Raw genomic sequence first — 24,491 nt, forward strand, 5'->3', positions numbered from 1 at the left:
TGTGCATACATGCATGCACGTGCACACACGCACGCACATGAACTCATACACACACAGTCATACACATATACTCATGCATACACATATGCACACTCACACACTAACACACATACATGTACACACACACGTGTGCATACATGCACGTGCGCACGCACACACACACTCACATGAACTCACACACACACACACACCTCTATAAAAACCCAGATGAGTGGTGACTTGTGCGCACGCACACACACACTCACATGAACTCACTCACACACACACACACACACACACCTCTATAAAAACCCAGAGGAGTGGTGACTTGTGCGCACGCACACACACACTCACATGAACTCACACACACACACACACTCACATGAACTCACACACACACACACACACACACACCTCTATAAAAACCCAGATGAGTGGTGACTTGTGCGTACGCACACACACACTCACATGAACTCACTCACTCACACACACACACACACACCTCTATAAAAACCCAGAGGAGTGGTGACTTGTGCGCACGCACACACACACTCACATGAACTCACACACACACACACACTCACATGAACTCACACACACACACACACACACCTCTATAAAAACCCAGAGGAGTGGTGACTTGTGCGTATGCACACACACACTCACATGAACTCACTCACTCACACACACACACACACCTCTATAAAAACCCAGAGGAGTGGTGACTTGTGCGCACGCACACACACACTCACATGAACTCACACACACACACACACACACACCTCTATAAAAACCCAGAGGAGTGGTGACTTGTGCGCACGCACACACACACTCACATGAACTCACACACACACACACACACACACACCTCTATAAAAACCCAGAGGAGTGGTGACTTGTGCGCACGCACACACACACTCACATGAACTCACTCACTCACACACACACACACACCTCTATAAAAACCCAGAGGAGTGGTGACTTGTGCGCACGCACACACACACTCACATGAACTCACACACACACACACTCACATGAACTCACACACACACACACACACACACCTCTATAAAAACCCAGAGGAGTGGTGACTTGTGCGCACGCACACACACACTCACATGAACTCACACACTCACACACACACACACACACCTCTATAAAAACCCAGATGAGTGGTGACTTGTGCGCACGCACACACACACTCACATGAACTCACACACTCACACACACACACACACACACACACACACACACACACACACCTCTATAAAAACCCAGAGGAGTGGTGACTTGGAAACAGTGGCTCTTCCAGGTACTGGTGCAGCATTCACCACCGTCCATGTGTCAAACAACAGAAGCAGTGTTATGGACTCCTGAGAAGAAATGCTTCAAGCCACAATCTCTAACCATGAATAATACAAATCGAGGTGAGTAACAACAGCTCCCAACACTCAAAACACTTTAAATGCTCTTTTTTAAATTCTTATGGCAGAGGGACTGCAAAGGGAAATCATGAAATAGGTACGAAATAACAATATTAAAATAGTGCCTATCAAACCCTATGGACTGGTGCTAAAAGAATGTTAGGAGAGAGAGAATGCCCAGCAGGCAGAGGGTCCTGGGCTTGCTCCCTGGCATCATGTAAAACTGGGCATGGTTGTAAACATTTGTAATCTCAGCACTCAGCAGGTGGGAGCAGAGGATCAGAAGTTTGGGGTCATCCTTGGCTACACCTCAAATTTGAGGCCAGCCTGGACTACTTGAGACCTGTTCTACAACCGACTGGCTAGCCTAATAAGTAAATAAGCCAGTAACCCTGTAGGAATTTCTCCTATACGTACATACATTCCATGTGGCAGAACGTATGCTCACTGGGAAGTGGTAAAGGTGGCCCTGTTGGGAATAGAGGGTCTTTCTGTCTAGGTATGATGATGGCATTCCCTGGGTTAGCCAAGCGGGCTCTGCCTCGCAGTGTCCCAGTGAGAGAGAAGTAAACAAAGATATGGGGCAAGAGATGCTGAGTCGATGGGAGCAGAAATTCCAGCTGCAAGCCAAGGGACGATAGCAACTTCTGGAAACCACTGAGAACCAACAGAGAGGCCTGGGACAGACAGACCATCCACAGGGCCTGGGACAGATAGACCATCCACAGGGTCTGGGACAGACAGGACCATCCACAGGTCCTAGGACATAGGGATCATCCACAGGGCCTAGGACAGACAGACCATCCACAGGGCCTAGGACAGACAGACCATCCACAGGGCCTTTGTAACGACACCACCTGCCAGTACTTTGACTTGGCACACCCAGCTTATTTACAAGGGGCACTCAGAAAGTGTGGCCAGGCAAAGAAGAACCCAAAGGGAAGAGTAAGCATTGGAAGGCTTGCTCTGTGGTACCCATTTTGTGATAGTTTATGACGGCAGCCACAGGAAACTGATATATTCTATGTCACCCCCACGGCATCACTTGTAGTCAGTTAGACAGGGAACCCCAAGGGAATAACTAAAATTCAATATGGCAGAAGCCTACTCCATTACAAAAAATTATGAGCTTGTAGGGGATGCCCCCTGAAAGGAACATCCCCGGAAGTGGGTGGTCTTATCTCCAGGAGACAGCTGGGGAAGGGGCAGGCACTCAGAGAAAATCCACAGGGAGACCACCGCACGCCGGGGTAACCTGGCAGGGGAGCAGAGTCCGGTGGAAGACACAGCTGGCCAGAGACAACTCCGCATCCAGGGGACAGAGAGCCCGCCCCTGCCTCCACCGCCCTTCACTCTGCCCCGTGAGAAAGTCCAGGATTGGTACCCTGGAAAAGGGCGTCCTGGAGCTACGGTGGAGAAGGGAGAGAATCTGCTCAGCACAAGGTGCAGTGGTTTTGTGGTAGGAAAGCCAGGCACAGAACCGTCTGCCCAGTGACAGCACATCAGTGACATGCTAGCGGCATGAGAACGGTACATGGATCCCGCCGTGAGAATGCTTTTGCTGGGTACCTCTCTCTACCTTGGGAAGTTTGAGCCATTTTCAGAGTAGAAACTTTTCATTTCCATCCACAACTAAGAACTTTCGTTTTGAAAAGTCGTTGGTGATCTTTTCAAGGGCCCTGTTTGCTGCAGTAATAGGAAGACAAAACCAAAACCAAGTTCTGGCCAGCGCCTGGGCTCCTCCCAGAGGGAGGCTGAGGTGTAGCTGACTCACCTGTCGGGCAATGCCTGCAGCACTGTGGGCATCAGCACCCCGGAGATGGCCTTGTATAGGATGGAGTCGCACACGCCCACGATGTTCACCACCGTGGAGGAGCCTAGCACGGGCAGCATGTGGGGCGGCATCCCTTGCCAAAAGTGCAGAAGGAAACTTTGAACCTGCATTGACCCACAGAGAGAAGAGGGTTCAGACAAAGCCATCCCTGCAGAGCCTTGCTCCTCCAACCTCCACAGAGCGGGCTACACGGCAGCACCATTATCTACTTCCCCCACGGCAGTGGGGGCTGCCCAGGCTTGGGGAGCTGAGGGGACTTCTGCCCACTGCTGGACACCTGTCTGCCCCTACAACCTGGTGGTGGGCTTGCTCACCGAGAGCTGAGTTAAGTAGGGGGGGAACTGGACTGTTGTTGTTTTGTTTTGATTTTTAATAGCTCAGAACACTAGCACCCGTTGTTCTTTCAGCCCCTGGTGGCTCCGGGTGTTCTGGGAAGGAAGGGGAAAGATGCAGTAATTCCGAGTTGAGAGGACTGCAGTGTTTGCTACCCGCAGAATCCCCCAAATTCAAACACTTGTGCCCCAAACCCAGGCAAAGTGCAAGGAGCTTCTCCCATCCCAACGTCCCATTTTCCCAAAGCGCCTGGTGTCATTATGGAGCTGGAGGTGGTGACAGCATCACAGTAGGCTAGAGGGACACGTGGAACACCTGTGATATGTCACTAAGACATAGAGCAGTGCTCTGCTGGACACTCATAACAGCGGCGTCATTAGCATGATGCTCTGAGCAGGAACTTGGAGAAGCAAATGGCTGAGGGGATGTTCCACGAAGAGCATGCCTCGGTGACCCCACTTCCACGACTTTTAGGATATGGTTTTAAGGAGGTAGAGGGATGAGACAGGGGGAGGGAAACAGAAAACGGGAAGTTTATATACACAGCAACATCCCTAAATCGAGAAGCCCATCATGAAGCTGGGACATCCAACCCTGGATTTTTACAGCGAGCTGACTTGAGTGCTGGGTTATGCATCCTTCTTCTTACTTCCCAAAATAGGTGTTCTCGCACTCCACACAGAGACCTTTCCATGTTGATTCTCATAAACCCATACTGGTTCAGTGTAGGAGACATAGCCTGACCCTTTCACATGAGTCCTTTGGACCGGGTCTTTCTTCTTTGCTTTGTTTTCTCTTCTTTTCCTTCCTACCTTCCTTCCTCCCTCCCTCCCTCCCTCCCTCCCTTCCTCCCCCCTCCCTCCTTCCCTTCCTCACTTCCTTCCTCCCTCCCTCCCTCCCTCCCTTCCTCCCCCCTCCCTCCTTCCCTTCCTCACTTCCTTCCTCCCTCCCTTTCTTCCTCCCTTTCTTAAAAGAGACTACCCCCTGGGAACCAGAGACACCACTGAGTTCTCCCATATGATCCTGCTGATGATCATGGAGTTGAGTTTCTTTACTCCCCCTTACAGAGTCCATCGCCCAGAGCACAGCAGAAACCCAAGAGAGGAAACAGAGCACGCATCCTTCCACCGCCAGTCTCATGATCGTTATTATTACTTGGTAACTGGGGTTCTAGCTTATTCCCAGGGCCTTGGTCTTTCTCTGGACTGCTGCCACTCCACAGCTTCCTGTCTCTGCCTGATGGCCTGTGTCACCCTTCAGATCCGTGCCAGGATCAGGTCCCGTATCCCAGCTCATCCCTGGGATGAGGCGTTGACCTCTAGCCATGTTCTAGACTCTTGCTTGAGCTCCCCACTGTGAGAGGCCCCAACCATTTCATTCCTGAGAGTTGGTACGATCTGAGCACATCTGCTTTTCTTGGCTTTGCTCACGTTCAGCCCTGCCCCTATTTTCTATTAGCTTTTTTAACTTTCTATCAGCTTTCAGCAAAACATCTGGAAAAGGTCAGCTGCTGGGTAGGATAAAGCAAATCCATTGAGAGACGTTAGCAGACATCTGTCTGTCAGAAGCCTGCTCAAGCCACACAAGGAACCCTTGTTAGTGCCCAAGTTCCTGGCAGCTATGGTATCAAGCGTTCTATCCAGTGTTAACCCTCCCTTCCTTCTCTGTTTTATGTCATTGAATGGTTTCCACTCCTTGGAGGAAGGGGAATGGGATGAGTGAGTGTTGAGACCCAAGGCCAGCTGTGAAGTGGGACACAGACAGCGTGTCTGGTCAGGACAGAAAGCCGCCCTGGCCTCTCTGTGGACTGGGTAGAAAGGGGAGGAAAATGACAGGTTGAGTTCATGACTTGAATGGTCGGGCAGAGGGTCATGGCAATGTTAAACGTGGGGGAAGCAGACTTATGGCACAGAGTTAAAGGCTCTGGTTTAGCCATGCGAAAGCAAGTCAATCAAACCGTATGCTCAGGACTAAGTATGTGAGGACCAGCAGCTCCTGTAAGACGGGTACAATGGCTTCTACCTATTATTACCATGAAGTAAGATGACTTATGTAAACTGCCTGGCACTGTGTAGGCACTGGATAAATGGAGCTTATTATTAGATGACAGGAGGAATTCTGGTAAGCGCTCCTCACCCCTTGCAGCAAAAGGATCAGGCACCCGGTCAAGCTCGATCGTTTAACGGCAGCTTTCTGGAGTATCCATCCAGTCTCCTGCACTTTCATCCCTTCTTCCTCTGGTCCAGGGAAGCACTGTTTTCTTTCTTTTCATTTTTATTATTTTATGGGCATGAGTGTTTTGCCTGCATGTATGTCTGTGTATCTCATTCCTGCCTGGAACCAGAGGATGTGGGGAACCTCTATGGCAATTGAACTCGGGTCCTTCGCCACAGTACTCTTAACCATTGAGCCACTCTCCAGTCCCTACGATTTTAAAAGAACACCTGAACAAGATTTTTTAAAAAATCTGTCCCATGTCCATATTTAGTTTATTACTGAAACATTGACAACATGTAGATGGACAGCTAATGACTTGCGGCTGAGTGTTTAATTGGCATGGCATTGGAAAATGCTCAGGAAAGCACATCGCCAGTGTGCCTATCATCTTATGTCCTAGTACAAACTCAATCACTTCACATACACTGTTTAATATGCACCCTGATTTTGCTGTAGCATCATTATAATTGCCATTTTTGGGGGGCAACATTAGGAAAGGCTCAGAGGCAGAAAATGCTTTCGGTCAAAGACACAGGACAGTGAATGAAGGCTTGGGGACTCAAACATGGGACTTTGGGACTCCCTGGCTCATTGTTCTATACTGCCTGGAAAGGAATCCCCTACATGGGAATTCATGGGTCCTATACTTGCTTGGCAATGTTCTACATGAATCGCATCTATCTGTTCAGCCATCATGTATCTACCAATCCAAATACCCAGTTGTATAACCAACCAATATGTTCTGGGAGGATAGGGTATAACCAGCTAGGACAGCAGTGAATGAGATAGACAAGTCTCTTCCTATGGGGGTTATGCTGTGATACTTGGGACAAACAATCTGTTTACCAAGGACTTTTCTCAGCTGAAGGGGACAGCCAGGCCCTCAGGAGTGAAATCACCCCCTTCATTGTGTTGTGGCTAGGTAGACTGAACCCTGTCTTGCTTAGCCACCTTAGATGCTGTCAGTTGACATCCATGCCAGGGCAGTAGAAAGGACATCAGACTAAAGGTGTTGGGTAGCAAAAGGGTTAGTCACAGCGTTGTTCCTAACCAGCTGTGTGACGTTGGACAAGTCGCTTTCTTCTCTGGATGACTGGATTTCTAACAGTTGCAAACATCTGTATGAGCATTTACGGTTGATAAGCCTTGTGTCTCCCCTCCTACTGATCCTGTGGATCAGACTGGTACTGCTTTGTTGTCTTGGCTGAGGAATCCACACTTGCAGTGTAGAGCCAGGCCTTGCGTTTCTTCTTCTCCTTGGGGTGCTTTGCCCCTCATGAAGTTCCCGAACCCCTGTATGTTCCACATTCGACTCTCAGCTTTGCGTGCCTTTCCTGCTCTCTGACTAGGTCTGTGGATGGCATATCTCTCTAAAACTGGTGGAAATGGAGACTGGGCCTTGAGGGAGGAGGGACGGTAATCACTCCAAAAACCAGTGAGGGATGATCTCAGGAGATGGTTGAAACCCAGTGTTCTTTAGCCTCTCAGAATCCATACTTGTAGGCGTGCTGATAGGCTGGCAAGATGGCCTTCCTGGTATATGTCATCCTACAGTCAAAATCAAGGAAAAGCCACCACCGCCTGGTATATACAGTGGCCTCTGTAAAGTAGGATTAGTAGCGATACCGGCCTTGTAGCATCACTGGGAAGGCCAAGTGATGCAATGGCTACCAAGGGCTTCTAGACACCAGGCCCTGCACCTGGTGGGAGCTCTTAAAGCAGGAGTGGCCATGAAGTATAGCATCTTAAGAGAGTATTGCCAGCTCAGTGCTGTTGACCTACCTCATCGAAGTTGGCTCTTATTACAGTGTCCAGTATTCTCTGACAGTGCGTTCTGTACATCATAATAAAGGTAGACACCTGCGAGGGGAGTGGAAGATCAACGACAAAGGAAGATGTCAGTATACAGTGTGGCTGCCCTGGGGACTTCAGTGTTGACACCATTCATCTATTCCACTGGAGGGATGGACTCTACCCACTTATCCATGCATCCTGAAAGACCTGAAGGGGAATTGTAACCCTTGAGTGATGTGCCATGACCTATGGCTTTTGGCTCCCTGCTCTGTGCTCACGTGACACCCAAGCGCCACCCTGCAGTACAAAAACACTGATTTTACTCTGCTCCTGTCTTGTATCTCGAGACCCTTGGGTTTTGGAAAAATCAAAAATAACATGGTCTGTACACTTAGAGTGCCTAGCATATGGTACAGTAGGGCTGAGGGGACTAAATTCGCCTGTTGGCTAAGACACTGAAAAGAAAAAAATGGAAGCCGGTCTATTGTTTGTAAAAGGTTTCTGCAGAAATCACCATAGACGTTTGGGTGTCCATGAATTCTTGGAAATCTATGAGAAAGAGAGAAAGACGGAGGGAGGGAGAGAGATGGAGACACAAACAAAGATGGGGGGGAGAGAGAGAGAAAGAGACAGACAGAGACAGAGAGACAGACAGAGAGAGGCAGAGACGTAGCAAGGCACATCATCCCGCTTCCGATGAGGTTACCTTCTCCTCAGGAAGACTGGCTGGCAGATTTAGGTCTTTGACGTTTGGAAAGTCTGGCAGCAATGTCCCAAGCTTGGACCGGGGAGAATACGCCACTGTCTGCTTGGTCACTTCTCTCTTGCCCGTCTCGCTCACCCAGGCAGCCCCTTTCTTTGAGTACATCACATCATAGTACTGGGAGCTTTCCTTCACCGCTATACCATAGTAATGATACCTGCACAACCGAGAAAAGACACAGACAGGGGCCCGCACGGATCGCTGTTAGATGGAGGGTTCTCGGCTTGGAGAACGTCGCCCCAAACCAAGCATGACTGGACACATCCAAGCCTGGGGCTAAAAGAGTTAACTCTTCTATACGGCTTGACGTCTCTGAAATCTACAATTAAGCCATCCATCAATCAGGCAGGCAAAAATAACTAAAATTGCCTCCTACAGAAAATGTTAAGTCAAATACTTTGCAAAGCAAAAGGGGGGTGGGAAACATTCCATTTATACCCGATCTCGAACATCTACCAAGTACCTTCCCCAAGCTACCTGACATTCGAGTGTCCGTCTCCGTGGGGACCCAGACAGCAACAGACCGTGTTCAGACATCAACAATAAAACAATAAAACTGGCTGTGGTTTTCTTCTTTAGTGAAAGCTAGCCTCAAAGAGCTGCGGTTTTTAAGTTTTTAACTTTATTATTATAAATTTGGAGACTAGGTTTGACTGTGTAACCCTGACTGGCCTGGATGTTGCTATTCGAACCATGCTGGCCTCAAACTCCAGATCCCCACTTCAGAGAGCCTGCTTCCCAAGTGCTAAGATCCCTACACCCAGGAGAAGCTTTAGTTTTAAAAAGATTCATCCGGTGCTTCCCTTGACCCTGGATGCCAAAGACCAGAACTTTTTACTAAGCCACAGTGGGCATAATAGTCACAGACGCACTTGGGGCTGCACCCGAAGAGGGACAGAAGGAAGCTGTGTCTGTTGGAGGTAGATAGTGGGGTGTTTTGTTCTTAGTTACTGTCTACCGAGCACTTAGGCTCTGAGCACTTCGCAAAATACTTTATTCACATTAATTTGAAGATGAGCTTATGAGATTAAGGATTTCTGTGGTCATCCTAAAGATAAGAAAATGGAAAAGGGGAGGAAAAATCAACCAATTTGCTCAAGAGCATAGAGTAATTTCTGGCAGGACCAGTCTGTCTGTCTACACGGCCACTGTGCAGCACTAACGGTAAACAGGCTACCGTGTGCTTCAGAATTACTTTTGGAGTTTATTAGACATGCAGATTCCTAGGCCCCTTCCCAGAACCTACTGATTTAGAACATCTGAGAACGAGGCCCGTGAGTGAGCCTTGAACAGCATAGGCCACAGTGACAGGAGGCTCACCAGCTTGGGGTCCGTAGATGGCATGAAGGACTTGACACACAGTGTCTTCTCTCACAAAATCCCCATGAGGCTAGGAATAGCTCACACTCCGAGTTTTACAAACAAGGGGACTAAGTTCTAGAGAATTTAAGTGATGCTCCCTAGACCGCCCAGGGAGGAGGAAGCAGAGGCAGGGACCTGAACTTCTAACGAGCTCTCCCCTCTAAGTAGGCCAGTGATTTCCCAGCTTTATTAACAATAAGAACCACCCGCAGGTGCGCACGGCAGCATCCTGACCCCCAGGATTCCGATTTGGTGCATCTAGGGTGGGGTCTCACAGTGGGGGTGGTAATGCTGTGGTCATCATGGGCCTCGCCTCCAGAAAACATGGGACAGCATAGCTACTACGGTTCTCTATCTGCCGCCTATATGGCAGTGGGTGCAGGGAAGCCTTTTGGGTTTTGGCGAAGGTGTTGACTGGGAGGGAGAGGTGGGTGCGTGTAACCGTCCCTTTCACAGCCCCCTTCCTGCTGGTACCATTCTGTGAGATCTCTGCCCAGTGGGCAGCTTGTCTCCATCTGCATGTCTCCGGGGATGAAGAACTCAGGGCCTCCGAAGGCAGCCCAGTTCATTTTCAGCCGACGACGTGGTTACCAGAAAGTTCTTTCTACTTCCCAACTGTCGCGTAACTGCCTTTTCATCTGGGGGCAGCCTGTGGGGGGAGGGGCTGGTTCCAGGGACTCCAGAGGTCCCTTGTGGCAGAGAGACAGTTAGCTGAAGTTTTACCTCTTTACCTTTAAAATGTTCCTCATAACTTAGGGTCAAGACAGTCACGTCTTAATATGACATTATGAGATATTTATTTCCTGATTAGTCTGTGCGGGGGGGGGGGGGGTGACACCTGCAGTTACAGAAAGCTACTGTTCTGGTCTGGTCCAATCTTGGGTTTGCTAGTTAGGCTCTGGAGGGAGAGGTAGAGAGCTCCTCGCTAGACCAGGCCTGTGTTTTGTCTATTGGAGTGGATTTGCTGGGGTTTTGAGAGGCTGGGCTGCAGGATGGAGGCTTGGTTTGCGGCCTGAAATGTCCCATGGATCCTGGTGGGGATGGGGAGAATATGGCTCTGAGTGTGCAGGGCTTTAAAAATGGATGCTGCCCTGTTTGCTACCGTGTAGGTGAAAGGAGAAGAGGCCAAACAGAAAGCCGGGCTCCCTCAGAGAGGACCATTCTCCAAGAGCATGCTTGTTCTACCCACATTTACCAGCTCTTTCTAGCATTCCTTTTCTCCTTAGAAATCAGACATTGCGTATTGGAGCCAGTGGTTTTCCCAAAGACCACAGGCTAGACAAACGTTTCCATACGTTTCCCTACTCAGCCCCTCCCCCCACCTTGACAAGGCCTTGCCGTGTAACTCGGGTGGGTGGGTTTTACACATGTGGCCTCACACCCCTGCCTCACACTCCAAAATCACGGAAAGACTGGAAGATGCCACCTTGCATGGCTCAAATCTGGTTCGATCAAGATTTTGAATTATCAACTTTTGATCACCAGCAAACATTTTTTTTTTTAAAAAAAGATCTGATTTTTGCACTCTGTCCTTAGTGCATGAAGTTGCAACCTTGCTTTTAAACAAAACGCTAGGATTTTTCTTTGTAAATAAAGTTAAGGAGTTTGTTCTTCAGTGTAGTCTCCCTGGGAAATAAATCATTGAGAAATTATCTCAAGATGTCCTTGGTTTAAAAGTTTTCTGGACAGTCCTTTGGAATTTCTCTCAAAAGCTTCTGATTCACACACACACACACACACACACACACACACACACACAGAGAGAGAGAGAGAGAGAGAGAGAGAGAGAGAGATACAGACACAGACACACAGAGACGTAGATACAGACAGACACATACACAGAGACATAGACAGACACCTATACACGCATACATATAGATAGACACAGGTACACATACACATAGACACACATAAACACAGACACACACACATGGACACAGACATACACACACACACACACACACACACATTTAGTCTTATTTTCAGACTTTATCGTAACAGGGTTTTCCCAACTTTGATCATCTATCTGTTTTCTTCCCCTTCCCTTCCCCAACAAAAAACCCAGGTTGTACTGTTCGGTGGCCAGCGTGTGTCCTGGTGAGAAGCTCTGTCTCTTGGGGTAATAGTGTGTGCTTCCAAGCCCCCATACACAACCCTGCCCCTAAGCCCCTCTGCCCAGACATGACTTCTGCGTCCTATATGGAGATGTGATGTTCCTTCTTTTTGAAGAGGTTTCCGAGTTTGCTGGCTCATTCTGCTGCCCTGCTCAAAGGTCTAGAATGCTGCCTAAGAAGAAGGCACCCTCTAGTGGAGTCAAGGTGCACATTAGCATAATAAAGGTTCTTAGAAGTCTCCCAAGAAAGGGAGCTGTTGAACTGGGGATGGCCGAACTTGTGTGGCCATCTCCCTCTTCCAAGTGAAACTTCCTGACCCCTGAAACTTTCCAAACTATTCTGAGAGGCCACTCCTGTGTATCTTTGATGGAGTAGTAGGACTGGCTGAGCCCTCCTTTCGGATAGGATACACACCTGGGAGACTGGAGTCCTCATGGGCTTCATATGTGAAACATACTTCTTTTTGTGTGTGTCTTACATATCAGAATGTTCCTGGCAAGCCAGACGAGATAGTTTGGGACTCTGATTTCACGGGAGCGGTCCCGGCAAGAGGACTGTGGTGAGCTCGTGTTTACAGAGAAGGACCCCTGTCCTGGCCAGGGTTGGTGGGCTGGAAGAAACCATTAAGGCAGGGGGAGGAATCACCTGCCCCTCCCCCATGTTGTTGGAGCTGGTTTGTGCCTGTGACCCACTGTATACTCTCAGGGCAGAGGTTACTTCATTGAACACTCCAAGCAACCTGGAAATGGTCTGAGGGATCACAGGACTCCTTGGAAAGATGCAAAGATTGCTCTACAAAGGGCAACTGAGGACAAGGTGGCACAGAGTCAGATGGCATAGAGCGGCTGGGCCAAAGGTCCCAGGCTTTTGAATGGCCAGTCTCTCTCTTTCTCTCTCTCTCTCTCTCTCTCTCTCTCTCTCTCTCTCTCTCTCTCTCTCTCTCTCTCTCTCTCTCTGGAGAGAAAGACTAGCTGTCATAAATTCCCTCCACGGCCCCATCTCTAGGCACAGACCTCCACACAGGCCTGCAGACCATGGTCCCGAGGAGCATCCTGGGATCTGGTCTCGAGATCCAGAGACAGATGCTGTGGAGGCAGCATGGCTTTTTGGTGCTTACTTTGACTGTCCTCTGGTCCCGAGTCTTCTGGTGGTGAGCTGAGGAAACTGCTGTCTTATGATCTGTAAGGGCGACACAAGAGCTGGTTACCCATCAGGAGCATCGGGGATGGGACTGAGAAGGGAAGCAAACGGGTGCTGGTGCAGTGGCTGCCTACAGAGTCTTTAGGAACACGCTGAGGAAGACCCCTGGCGTTGGGGTGGGGGAGGGGCAGGTGGCGAGCACATTGACAGTTGTGTGGGGCTCAGATCCTGGGGGGCTCAGTGTGAATCTCACTGGATTACCATGCTTTGCTTATCCCCTCTTATTCACAGCACAGGGAAGCCCAGGATGGTCTAAAATATATCACTCCTCCTTGAGACTGCCATCATACTTGGAGCCAAACCCACCTTCTGCCCTGTAACTAGGCCTTGTGTACTAGGCTTTTGCCCCTATGACCTGGCCTCCTTCTGCCTCACATCCCCCTACGAGAATGCAGGTTCAACTATATTTTACAGGCTTGTTTCCATCTTTGAAGATGACATTTGGGGCTTCTGAGCAAGATGCCCCTGCTCAGGGGCCTCCTGGGACCAACCAGGGTCCAGTAGCACCAGTTGTCTCTTGCTGTCTCCTGCTTCTACTTGTAAGGCTTCTATCTGAGGGCATCTAGGGCTTGTCCTCACTGAGTACTAATTGGGTCTCTTGCTACTTGAATGTAGGGTGTGTGAGACCAAAGGCCTTGCTTGCTCAAGGCTGGGATGTAGAAAGGCTTTGTCTTGCTGTGGACTGAAAAGATAGCATCCTGGTCCCTGTCCAGAGGAGAGCATCGTAGCTACTGTGACCTGAGACAACCATACTCCTGAAAGAATTCTGGGGAGGAGGCCATCTGCCAAAGTAGGAACACAATGACAGGCTTCTGTTATTGGTGTTTACTGAGATGGTGTTTTCTGAGAGGTGACATAATAGAAAGTTTGTGTGGTGGCACTGGGGGGACTAGGAGACCTGGATTACGTCTAGGCTTGGCCACTTGTGAGGTGGATGCATTTATATTCACAAGGTGCATCCCTATCTACAAAATGAGAATGAAGGGCTAGAGAGATGGCTCAGCTGTTAAGAGTATGCACTGCTTTTGCAGAAGGACCTGAGTTTGAGTCCCATGTCTGGCAGTCCACAGCTCTAAGGAACCCGACGCCCCCTTCTGGCCTCTACAAGCAAATGCACTCACATGCACATACCCATCTACAGATGCACAATGCATACTCATCCTTCAAAGAAATTAAAATAGAAATTATAATAATCACTACCTTAAAGAATCCTTGTGAAATGTGGGGGGGTGGGTGGGTGAATAGATGTAGAGCCCAGTGCTTAGTAAGCGCTCAATATGCGAGTTTCAGAACCTCTGGGTGGTTCTGGTTCGTTTCATTCCTCAGAAGCTTTCGATTTGAAGCTTACTTGGAATTTCCCAGGCTCGCTTCCCTCCTGGCTAAATGCTCAGCAGACAGTCATGGTCAGGGAGATGAGGCTGCACAGTGTCCTGCCTGAAGAAACTGCTATGCCTGTATCCCCACTGGTCAGGTGCAAGCCCCTGAGCTTTCTTTAGAGATAAGGTTCTTTTCATTATGTTGGCGATGGTTTTCACCCACACTGGTGCTTTGACTGACTTAACTCATCTTTGCAATAAATAGGCACCAGAAGCCTGTTAGTTGTTTGGACTTGACATGCTCAATCTTCTGTGCTTTGGTTTCCTTCTGTGATGTCTGGGGACTCAGGGAGTCATGTTGTCTGTCCTTATTCAGAGGGACAGTTGATGGTGCCATCAACTAAACTAGAGTCAGTTCAGTGGGACGGAAAGGAGCAAACAGATAACACGATACTGAGACCTTGGCACATTAGGGAGCTGAGTAACTTCAAGGTGGAGAATAGGCAGCCTTGCCTCGTCCCAGGGTGGGGGAAGGAAGAGAGAGTGCACAGGATCCTCAGAGAATCTATAAGAATATCGGACGATCACTTTGGGAGGGAGATGAGATAAAATTAGCTTTATTTCATGGGGTTGTCGGGCACTTACTTGGAAAGTGCTTGCTACAAGTTCAGATCCAACATGCATGTAAAACGCTGTGCACTCAAGTACTTATAATCCCCATGTTAGGGACATAGGGATAGAAGGATTTGGGGCGCATGCTAGCCCACCAACCTAGCCTAGTTGAAGAGTCCTTGATCCCAGAGGAAGACCCTATATCTCAAAAACTAAGTGGAGAGTGGTAGAGAAGATACTTGGCATGCATCGCTGTCTTACACACACACACACACACACACACACACACACACACACACGCATGCACACGTGCCAACACTCGGAACTGTGATAATTAAAAACAACCGAACTGTATAAGCTGCCACTTCTGTAGTCACTCCTGTGTCCCCTGGAATGGCCATGTCCTTAGTTTTTTTTTTGTTTGTTTGTTTGTTTGTTTTGTTTGTTTGTTTTTTTCAGAGCTGGGGACCGAACCTAGGGCCTTGCGTTTGCTAGGCAAGCTACCACTGAGCTAAATCCCCAACCCAGCCATGTCCTTTGTAAAGTGCAGTATCAGAGCCTGGGTTGGCGACACTGCTCCTGAGACCCCTTGTCCTGTTGTGCAGTCCGAGCCTATGCTAGAGTTTAATGGCCTTACCAGCTCACATTTGTGTCAGCCTGTGACCTGGTCCTGCCAGAGGCTTGTCACATGAGCATCCACAGAGCGAGGGAAGTAAGGGTGGTTAAGTCCTGGATGGTAGAGACAGGCCAGGGCCACAGAGGAGGGACAAGAGAAACGTAAATATGGAGTCAAGAGTTTGTGCTGGTTGGGAGGAGGTCATATCTGGGTTCTGAGTTTCCTAATCGTGCAAGCAGACAAGATAACAATGGTGATACAGAGGTCCCAGCCCCCATTAGGACATACTAATTCCTTGGGGGAAACAGATCCACTCTTGCATTCAGCTGTGGGAAATTTCTCCTGCGTAAATGGGTACGGCAGCGAGCCCGCTAATATTAGCAGATAGTACGAAGATGGGAAGCGCTTGGTGCTGCCAAAAGCTATCGTAAAAGGCCAGTGAGACAGTTCGGTGAGTAGATAAACAGGCTTGCTGTCAGTCTCCAGGACCCACACTGTGGAAGGAGTTAACCAACCTTTGCAAGTTGTCCTCTGACCTCCACATGTGCTACAGCATATACACGTGCACACATGTTCACACATGTCCATGCCCATGTGCACATATGTTAAACAAATGCGTTAAAATTTTAAGTCTGTAGTGTGGATAGAATCCCCAGACTCCCAGGGATTCTGTTAGGACAACTGTTCCTCTAAAGAAGCTTTACAATATATGTCAGGAGCCACTACATACTTTAAATATTCTCATCTATTAATGCTAAGAAAATGTCCTAGGTAAGAACGCAGAAGATGTGGGGCTTCTCGTAAGAGAGGCATTAGAAATACCACGAGTGTCCCATGGCAGGGAACTGGTTAATACATATTTTATGTACATTCAATAGCACTCACATAGCCATAAAGAATGGTCACAAAACCTCTTAGTATGTCATGGCATCGAAACTGCTTGTGAGGAAACGCCAGGTAGAATCACATGGTAAACTATGGCTCTAGTTTTTGCTTGAAAAGATGCAAGAATAAACAGGGCTCTGCGATCCCTGCTGTCCTAAACTTTATGCAAAGAAAGAAAAGTTTCTTACTAGTAGTAGTCCTTCCTGATTGACAAAAAGTGTTGAGGAAAATCTCACAAGATTCATCCAAGATAGACCGGGATGTTGTAGCGCAGCATGGTCTCTCTCTCTCTCTCTCTCTCTCTCCCTCTCCCTCTCCCTCTCCCTCTCCCTCTCCCTCTCCCTCTCCCTCTCCCTCTCCCTCTCCCTCTCCCTCTCCCTCCCCCTCTCTCCCCTCCCCCTCTCCCTCTTCTTCTCTTCCTCTCTTCCTCCCCCCCCCTCTGATAGACCATTCTCTGCTCCCAGTAAATCATCTCCAGTATAAAAGCAACCGGGGGCTGGTTTGTTCGGTTGCTAGGCCTCATTATCACTTGACTTGGGAGGCTGGCTGGGTTCTGAGGCACCGCTCTGTTTATGCTGGTGGTATCCCAAACGACATGCACAGAGCAAACAGGCAAACCCTTGGCTTGGGGAGACAGGCCACAGGCCACTGGGGCATAGTGACGGGCTTCCCGGAGTCATTTGTTCTACCTCCATGAGTCAATATGAGCTACCATCCAAGCCCTTGTCACTCTTTGTCCGTTCATGACACAGGCCTGGGAACTCACTGACCAGTGTGACCCTATGGTCCCCTCCATTGCCCATGGTTTTACTTGCTTGCTCGGAATAACTTGTCTATCGGGCTAGCGCCTTTATCATCTTTTTGTGCCTAGTGTCACCTTCCGATGATTTTCCTAAGACAGCGGGGGAGTCTTTCCTGTCACCCTTCCCCACTACCCCGAGTGATTCTGCCACTTGTGCTTCTCCCCTGGGAGCCAGCTACTTCTCTATGTCCCCTCAATCTCTGCTCCAACCATGTCATCTCCTAACAGGATGCCCTCCCTCCCAGCTTGTCTCCTCAGCAGGAGCCACCTAAGAGGCACGTGTCGTCATTCGTGTTGTTGGTAGAAATTCCAGGTTCCTTCTTTCTGCTGAAAAGAGTTCAGACTCCTGGTCCACTACCCAGCCTCTCTCAGATGTTCCCCAAGCTACAGGTTCATGCTGATCCTACCACCATGATATTCTTTCCTTTGTTTAGACCGTCAGGCTCCACGACCATGATGTCACCCATCCCTGGGGCTCCTCTCTTGTTCTCGATCAACCTGGTACAATTATTTGAATCTGGAATACAACCCCCTCCCCACAGCTCTGTGTTTTAAAAGCTTGGTCCCAGCTTGTGGTACAATTTTAAAGGCTCTAGAAGTTTTAGTAGGCAGGACCTGTCTGGCTCAAGTAGGCCGTGAGCTGTGAGCCCTTCAAAGCTATGCTCCCTGGTACCAGTCTACCTCAGTCTGCTTCATGGTCTGCGTAGTGAGAACAGCGTCAGTCCAAGCTGCACCTGCACGCATTGTGGGGTTGTGGAGCTGGCCTGGAGTGAGAGTGAGGTCAAGTCATGTCCTAACCCAGAAAAGATCAAAAGGACCATCTTGAGACTGTCAGGAGTAGGACTCCTCCTCCCTACCCTGGGCCTGCGTGCCCTGGTTACAGGTTACAGGTTACAGGTTAAACGTCCTCTCTCTCTTTCTAAGGTCATGTTGAGCAAGCCCCTGTAGTTCCTCCTCATGCAAATGAGGAATTCCTAGCACCTTAGCCCTGGCCAATGACAATAGTCACCTGAAAGCTTCTACCCACTCCCTACCACTGAGCTAAATCCCCAACCCCTTACTCCCTAAAGGATTAAATAGCTTTGTTACCCCCAGTCAAATGCATTGCTAAATGAAGCCTGCCCTCAAGAAGTCTGTTTGTCTATATGCTCACTTGTTCCCTGAGGTCTCCATCATCCCACCCCTCCAGTCCCCACCAGCCCCCCACCCAGCTGTTCCTACCTCCCCTTCCCTCTCAGGCCACCAGTCTGATCATGATATTAAGGGAGCAGACATTCCTGTCGCCATGCCTTCCCACTAGGGTGAACCGAAACCTCTCTAAACCATGAGCCAATGCTTTCTCCCTCCATGCCCATTCCTTCCAACCCTTCCTATGCCCCTCCCCCGAACCTCAGGTTGATAGCCTCTTTTTCTTTATCATTATATAATACAGCCATACAGACACACAGACAGAGGTATAAACATATGCATTAATATATAAATGTATGCAGAATCCATTTTTGGTTTTTTGTCTCTGTATTTGGTATGAGGGCTGACCACTTAGTACTGGATAACCGATCAAGGAACTCATGCCTGGGAAAGGCTAATTTCCCTCTCTTGGAAGTCACTAGTGTCTGAGGTCCTTTGCAGGACTGGGACACCAGGAGATTTTCCTCCTCTTGAGTTAGCACCTCTATTGATAGTGTCCTGGCAGCTGATTCAGGAGAGACAGCCTCACAGCCGACTTCCTGCTATTCTGACTCTTAAAACCTTTCTACCCCACACGTTTTATCTTATAGTCACTTCTCTCATTTCTGTGGCCAAAATACATGACAAGAAACATTGTAAGTCGGGCGGGGTTTATCTGGTTTATAGTTTGAGGGCATGCTGTACGTCACGGCAAGAAAGGTATGACGGGAGCAGGAAGCAGCTGGTCCATGGCTCTGGTGGTCGGGAAGAGAGTGAACAGGAAGTGGAGTCGGGCAATAAAACCTCAAGAAATTCCGTTAGTGACCCACTTCCTTAGTGACCCGCTTCCTCCAGTGAGGCTCCATCTCCTAAAGGTTCCGAGGCTCCTCCAATCAGAACTAACACTGAGGCCCGAATGGTCAGGCAAGGCTACGGCAAGGTACATTTTACAATAGAGCAACATCTTTCCTCTGTTAAGTTATTCCAGCCACAGTGAAAGAGCAGCCAATCATTTTCTCACGAGGTGTAGGCTGCCCTACCTGCTCCCCTATGGAACTGAGTGGTTAAACAGCAGGGCTTGGTGTCACCATACTCAGGCCGCCATCTTGGATCAGGTACTGTGACAATCACTTGGCATACACCATCTCTGCTAATCAGCGTGCCACTGGCAGTGAGTGCCACTGCTGCTTCCCCTTTACGGACGGACAAACTGAAACTCAAGGCCACCCTCACCAAACCATCAGCTCCCAAGGTACAGCCCTGAGACATGCACACTCTGGACACAACTCCCTTACAATGTCACTCCTTGTCCTTAGTGGAACTTTACCCAGGCCCCCAGGCCTTCCTTTAACGCCAACTGTTGCCTCTTTCTGTTGCCTCCTCTTCTTCCTACATCACTTGTTTTTGAGGAATGAATAATTTCTTGTTCCCATTGACTTTCCAATAAAGATTTCTTTCCTGCTCGTCTCACGCTGATGCTCTTGGAGAAGCTCTTGGGCCTCTGCTGGGGACAGGGTCAATATTTCCCTACGCTAGGAAGTTACAGAAAGTGAAAAAGAGCCAAGGGGATGATGATGCCAGTAGATGGCCCAGTAACTCAGAATCCATCCACATCCAAAAAAGTATCCACTGACAAGTAAATGCTTCTGCTTAATACAAATACAGGCATCATAAACACAATTAACAGAAGTCATTCTGGTGGAGATGTAGTTTAGTCACGGAGCACTTGCCTCATGTACTAACAGCCCTGGGTTCAATCCCTAGCAACACACACACACGTGCGCGCGCACACACACACACACACACATACACACACACAAACACATGAATGTACACACACACACACACATACACACACACAAACACATGAATGTACACACACATACTCACACACATACATGCACACATACATACTAACACATGCACACACACATACACACATACATGCACACACATATACTAACACATGCACACACACATACACATACATGCACACACATATACTAACACATGCGCACACACATACACACATACATGCACACACATATACTAACACATGCACACACACATACATATACACTCATACCACATAAATACACATACACTCACACATACTTACACACTCACACACACATACACTTACACATACCACATAAATACACAAATACATCAAGTTTGGATACTTGAAGTTCCCAAGAGGGTCTGCAGAAGGAACAAGCCAGATCCTTGCCTGTTTTGGAACCCACTGACACCCTCCAGGACTGCCTGCCTCAGCAGAGGCTCTTTCTGCTAATTCAAGCTGAATTTCTTTAAATTTCCTCATGCGAACGCCATTTCCGTCTACTCTGAATTGCTCAAAGTGCCATTCTCTGAAGGCCTCTCAGGCTGCCACCTGTCTGCCCTCTTCCTGTGACCTCCTCTACCTTACACTTGCTGTGCCCTCACCCCTCGATGCACACACTGCCCCTCTGAGTTCTTCCCAGTTCTCTGATGGGGGCAGAGTCTTTCCCCTCCAAGCCCCGAGTGCATCTGTCTCCTATAATATGGCAACACTCTGGCCTTCCCTCAACTTCAAACACATTCAGATTCTACCTGCATCTGGCCATCTGTAGGGCCACACCCTCTCGTTGCCCTGTTTCCAGTCTCACTCCATCATGACTACTCATGGTGCCCTGAACAAAGCCCAGCTCTCTCAGACTCCATCAGATGGGTCTCTCCTTCACTCCAGCTCACCTCTCCTGACCCTGTGCTCTGGCCATTTGGAACATTCCAGGTTTCACAGAGCCACCGCTCTCTTGCTCTGGGTTTTTTTTCCATAGCTGTTCTCACGGTCTGGCATCTTGCTCCATGCCCTTTGTCTGATTGATATCCATGCACTCTTCAAGTCTCGGCTTTGACCTTATTTCCTCTCAGAAATCCTCCCTGAGTCACTTGAATGGTAGGCACAATTGTGTGATTGCTTTTAAACTGACCAAGAGAAATGTATGTATTGGTGGCATGGGATATGGTTGTCACGGTTTGAATAAGACCCCCCATTTGAAAGCTTACTCACTGGGAAGTACTATTTGAAAGGATTAGAAGGATGAGGAGGTGTGGCCTTGATGGAGAAAGGCGGTCATTGGGGGTGGGTTTTGAGGTTTCCAAAGCTAAGACAGGGGCTGGTCTCCCTCCTCCTCCCCACCCCTTTCTTCAGGTGGATCAGGATGTAGCTCTCAGCTACTTCTCCAGCACCTGCCTGCCAGGCCTACCACCATGCTCCCTACTGTGATGATAATGGGCTAACCTCTGAAACAGTAAACCTCCAATTAAATGCTTTCATTTTTAAAAATTGCTTTGTTTGTGGTGTCTCTTCACAGCAATAGAACACTGACTAAGATGATGGTGTTCTGAAATACATAAGTATCATGAAACAGACAGAGTAGGCAAATCAGGGTAAGCATCGCCACACACACTTGTGCAGCATGAGGACACTGTCATGGCAACTTTCAGGAACGTAATGCATCATTTCCCTTTGTCTCCATGCTGTATAAAAGACATCTTGGATATACTCTGAGTAAGACTTTGCATCTGTTGACTAGTATCTTTCCCAAATCCTGATTGTTTATTCAGTGCTGGGAACAAAACCCAGGGCTCATACACTCTAGGCAAGCACTCTGTTTTTGAGCCTCATCTCCAGCATTCCATAGGATTTTTGTAGGCAAATGGCCAAGTCAGTCTATCAATGCCTGCCTTAGATCCCATAGACTCTATGGAAACAGAATCTCCAGCCTCATTTCCTTTGACTCCTCCTCCTGCTCAGCAGTGTGTGGCCTCAATAACCATAATAGGTTGGATAGTGGAACATGGCTGAGACTGTCTCAAAGACTTTCATTGAGTTCTTGCTACAACCTGGACAATGATGCTGGGCAAAATAGAAACGAACATCTCAGCGTGAAATAGAGATGACCCACACTCTCTTAAACCGGAGACTTGCCACATTAGAGGTCACAAGCGCAGGGTGAGGGGATGGGAAGTGTGGAGGTCGGGGCGGGGGGGGGTCTCTTTTGTTTATCGTTTGAGGACTTCGACAATACAGATCTGTGTGGTGACTGAAAAAAAGTGAGGGGATGAACTCCTGGGATCTTTTTTCCAGGGCCCAAGGTTCCAAAGGCCCGGTTCAAGGAGATTGGCAGGCAGCAGCGGTGGCAGGGGTGGGGTGGGGGGGTGGGGGGTTAATGATGCATAAAGCAGGGGAGGAAGAGATATAGGAGATGGTGGGAGATGAAGCTATAGATAGGAGAGACCACAGGAGTGCTGTAGGCTCTTGTAAGCACTCTACCTTCACAGGGCAAGGTGGGAAAGTTTTAGAGGACCAGAAGGAAAGGGATCAGCTCCCATTGAAAGACCGGTCTAGCTGCTGAGTGGAGGCTACGGTAGGGGGCTGGGGAGGCAGCAGGGATGCCGGTCAGTAGGCTGCTGCAGCCAGCCAGGCAATGATGCAGACTCAGAAACCAGAAGAATAAATGGATGAGTCTTCTTTCCTTAGCCATTAAAGATGTTCTGGTGTGTCAGGGGAAGGGTAGCAGAGATCTCTTTGTGCACAATGATGTTTATGCTTACTGTTGGGTTTCATTATGGGTTGCCTTGTACCAGTTTCTCAAATGCTAAGCTGCTTAATCAAGAATGAGAAATAGGCCAGTGTTCATAAGAGACAATCAAAATGTTCTCTCTGTCTCTCTGTCTCTCTGTCTGTCTCTCTCTCTCTCTGTCTCTCTTTCTCTCTCTTTGTGTGTGTGTGTGTGTGTGTGTGTGTTTGTGTGTGTGGTGTGTGTGTATGAGTATGGTATGTATAGTGTATGTGTGATATGTGTGTTATGGTGTGTGGTGTGTCTATATGTGTAGTGTGTGTAGTGTATGGTGTATGTGTGTATGTGTGTGGTGTGTGTATGTAGTGTGGTGTGTGAGAGGGGGTTATATGTGTATGGTGTGTGGTGTGTGGTGTGGCATGTGTGTGTATGCATGTGTATGTGGTGTGTGTGTACCCATGCACATGGATGCACATGGAGACAAAAGGAGAACATCACGTCCTGTCCTCTCACGGTCTGCCTTATTACTGTGAGGAAGCGTCTCTATTTGAATCCAGAGCTAGGCTGGTGACCTTCAACCCACCCTCCAGTCCCTGCCTCACCCTCGTCCCCTGCACTGAGGTTATAAACCTGTGTACAGCCATACCACGTAGTTTAGAAAAGGACTGGGGATTTGAACTCATGCCCTTGTGCTCACACAGCAAGTGCCTCTACCACTGAGCCTTTCCTCAGTCCCTCAAGATGCTAAAGATACTATCTCAGAAGCGGAGCACCGCATGCAGCGCCTTTTAAAATGCGCTAAGATGAAAGACGGAAAATGGATTTTGCTCCTTCTGGCACAAGAGTATCATCGGTTAAAGTATGGTGTCTGTCTCCCAGACTGGAGCTTAGCTGAGGCTAAGGCAGAGTGGGGGACGGAGCCATATTAGGTGCTTGGACTTTGGACTTCTCAGACTTCCTCAGCAGGACGCAGGGCAAGGGTGCAGGAGGAGAGAAAGCCAGAGAGACAAGCTTCCACAGGTCTGGGCCTGGAGGGAAGACCCGGAGCCTCACTCAGTGTCCCCACGGGGCCTCTTCCTCTAGCACCACCCATTGCCGACCAAATCACCTCTCAATGTTTCTATCATTTTCTGGGTTTCCAGAGGATCCTCATTCAGTCCAGTGGTCAAGCTTGTGTGTGGAGCACATCACTTTCCCAAGCGATGTACTTTCTTGTACTTCTTATTTAGTAGCTCACTATTCACTCCCCGAGCTCAAACAAACACAGCACAACAAATAACAACAACGAAAGGCTTTTTCAGGAAATCAGAGGGGGGCGTTTGTCCAGAGTCGGGTGTGGGGGATGGGAGACAGCAGGCTCTAATGCATCCCGTCTTGCCCGGCCCGGCTGAGTTCAAGACTTTTCCCACTTTAAGCAAAGAAAGGCTGTTGCAGATGGTGCCTCCTCCCCGCCCTCAGCCACAACAAAATCCTATGGGAAGGAGGTTTGGCTGTTTTTTTTTCTTTTT

The 24,491-nt window shown here is 48.8% G+C and overlaps 1 protein-coding gene across 11 annotated transcripts in view; it reads right to left on the reverse strand.

Annotated features, from left to right (window-relative positions):
• Positions 1 to 24,491, reverse strand: part of Rfx4 (regulatory factor X4) — a 162,596-nt gene that overhangs the window by 63,672 nt on the left and 74,433 nt on the right. For 8 of the 11 annotated variants that reach the window (XM_063264402.1, XM_039080076.2, XM_039080073.2 and 5 more), the window contains exons 5-8: positions 12,938 to 12,999; positions 8,288 to 8,501; positions 7,570 to 7,647; positions 3,178 to 3,341 (exon numbers count right to left, since the gene is read on the reverse strand). In XM_063264402.1, coding sequence (XP_063120472.1) covers positions 3,178 to 3,341; positions 7,570 to 7,647; positions 8,288 to 8,501; positions 12,938 to 12,999 — 518 coding nt within the window. Of the gene's footprint in view, positions 1 to 3,177; positions 3,342 to 7,569; positions 7,648 to 8,287; positions 8,502 to 10,180; positions 10,396 to 12,937; positions 13,000 to 24,491 lie in introns of those variants that run through there. The other 3 variants (XM_063264403.1, XM_063264404.1, XM_006241183.5) reach the window with 2 other exon arrangements.

Source organism: Rattus norvegicus, chromosome 7 (assembly GCF_036323735.1).
Source record: "Rattus norvegicus strain BN/NHsdMcwi chromosome 7, GRCr8, whole genome shotgun sequence".
In the NCBI taxonomy this organism is placed as follows: Eukaryota; Metazoa; Chordata; class Mammalia; order Rodentia; family Muridae; genus Rattus; species Rattus norvegicus.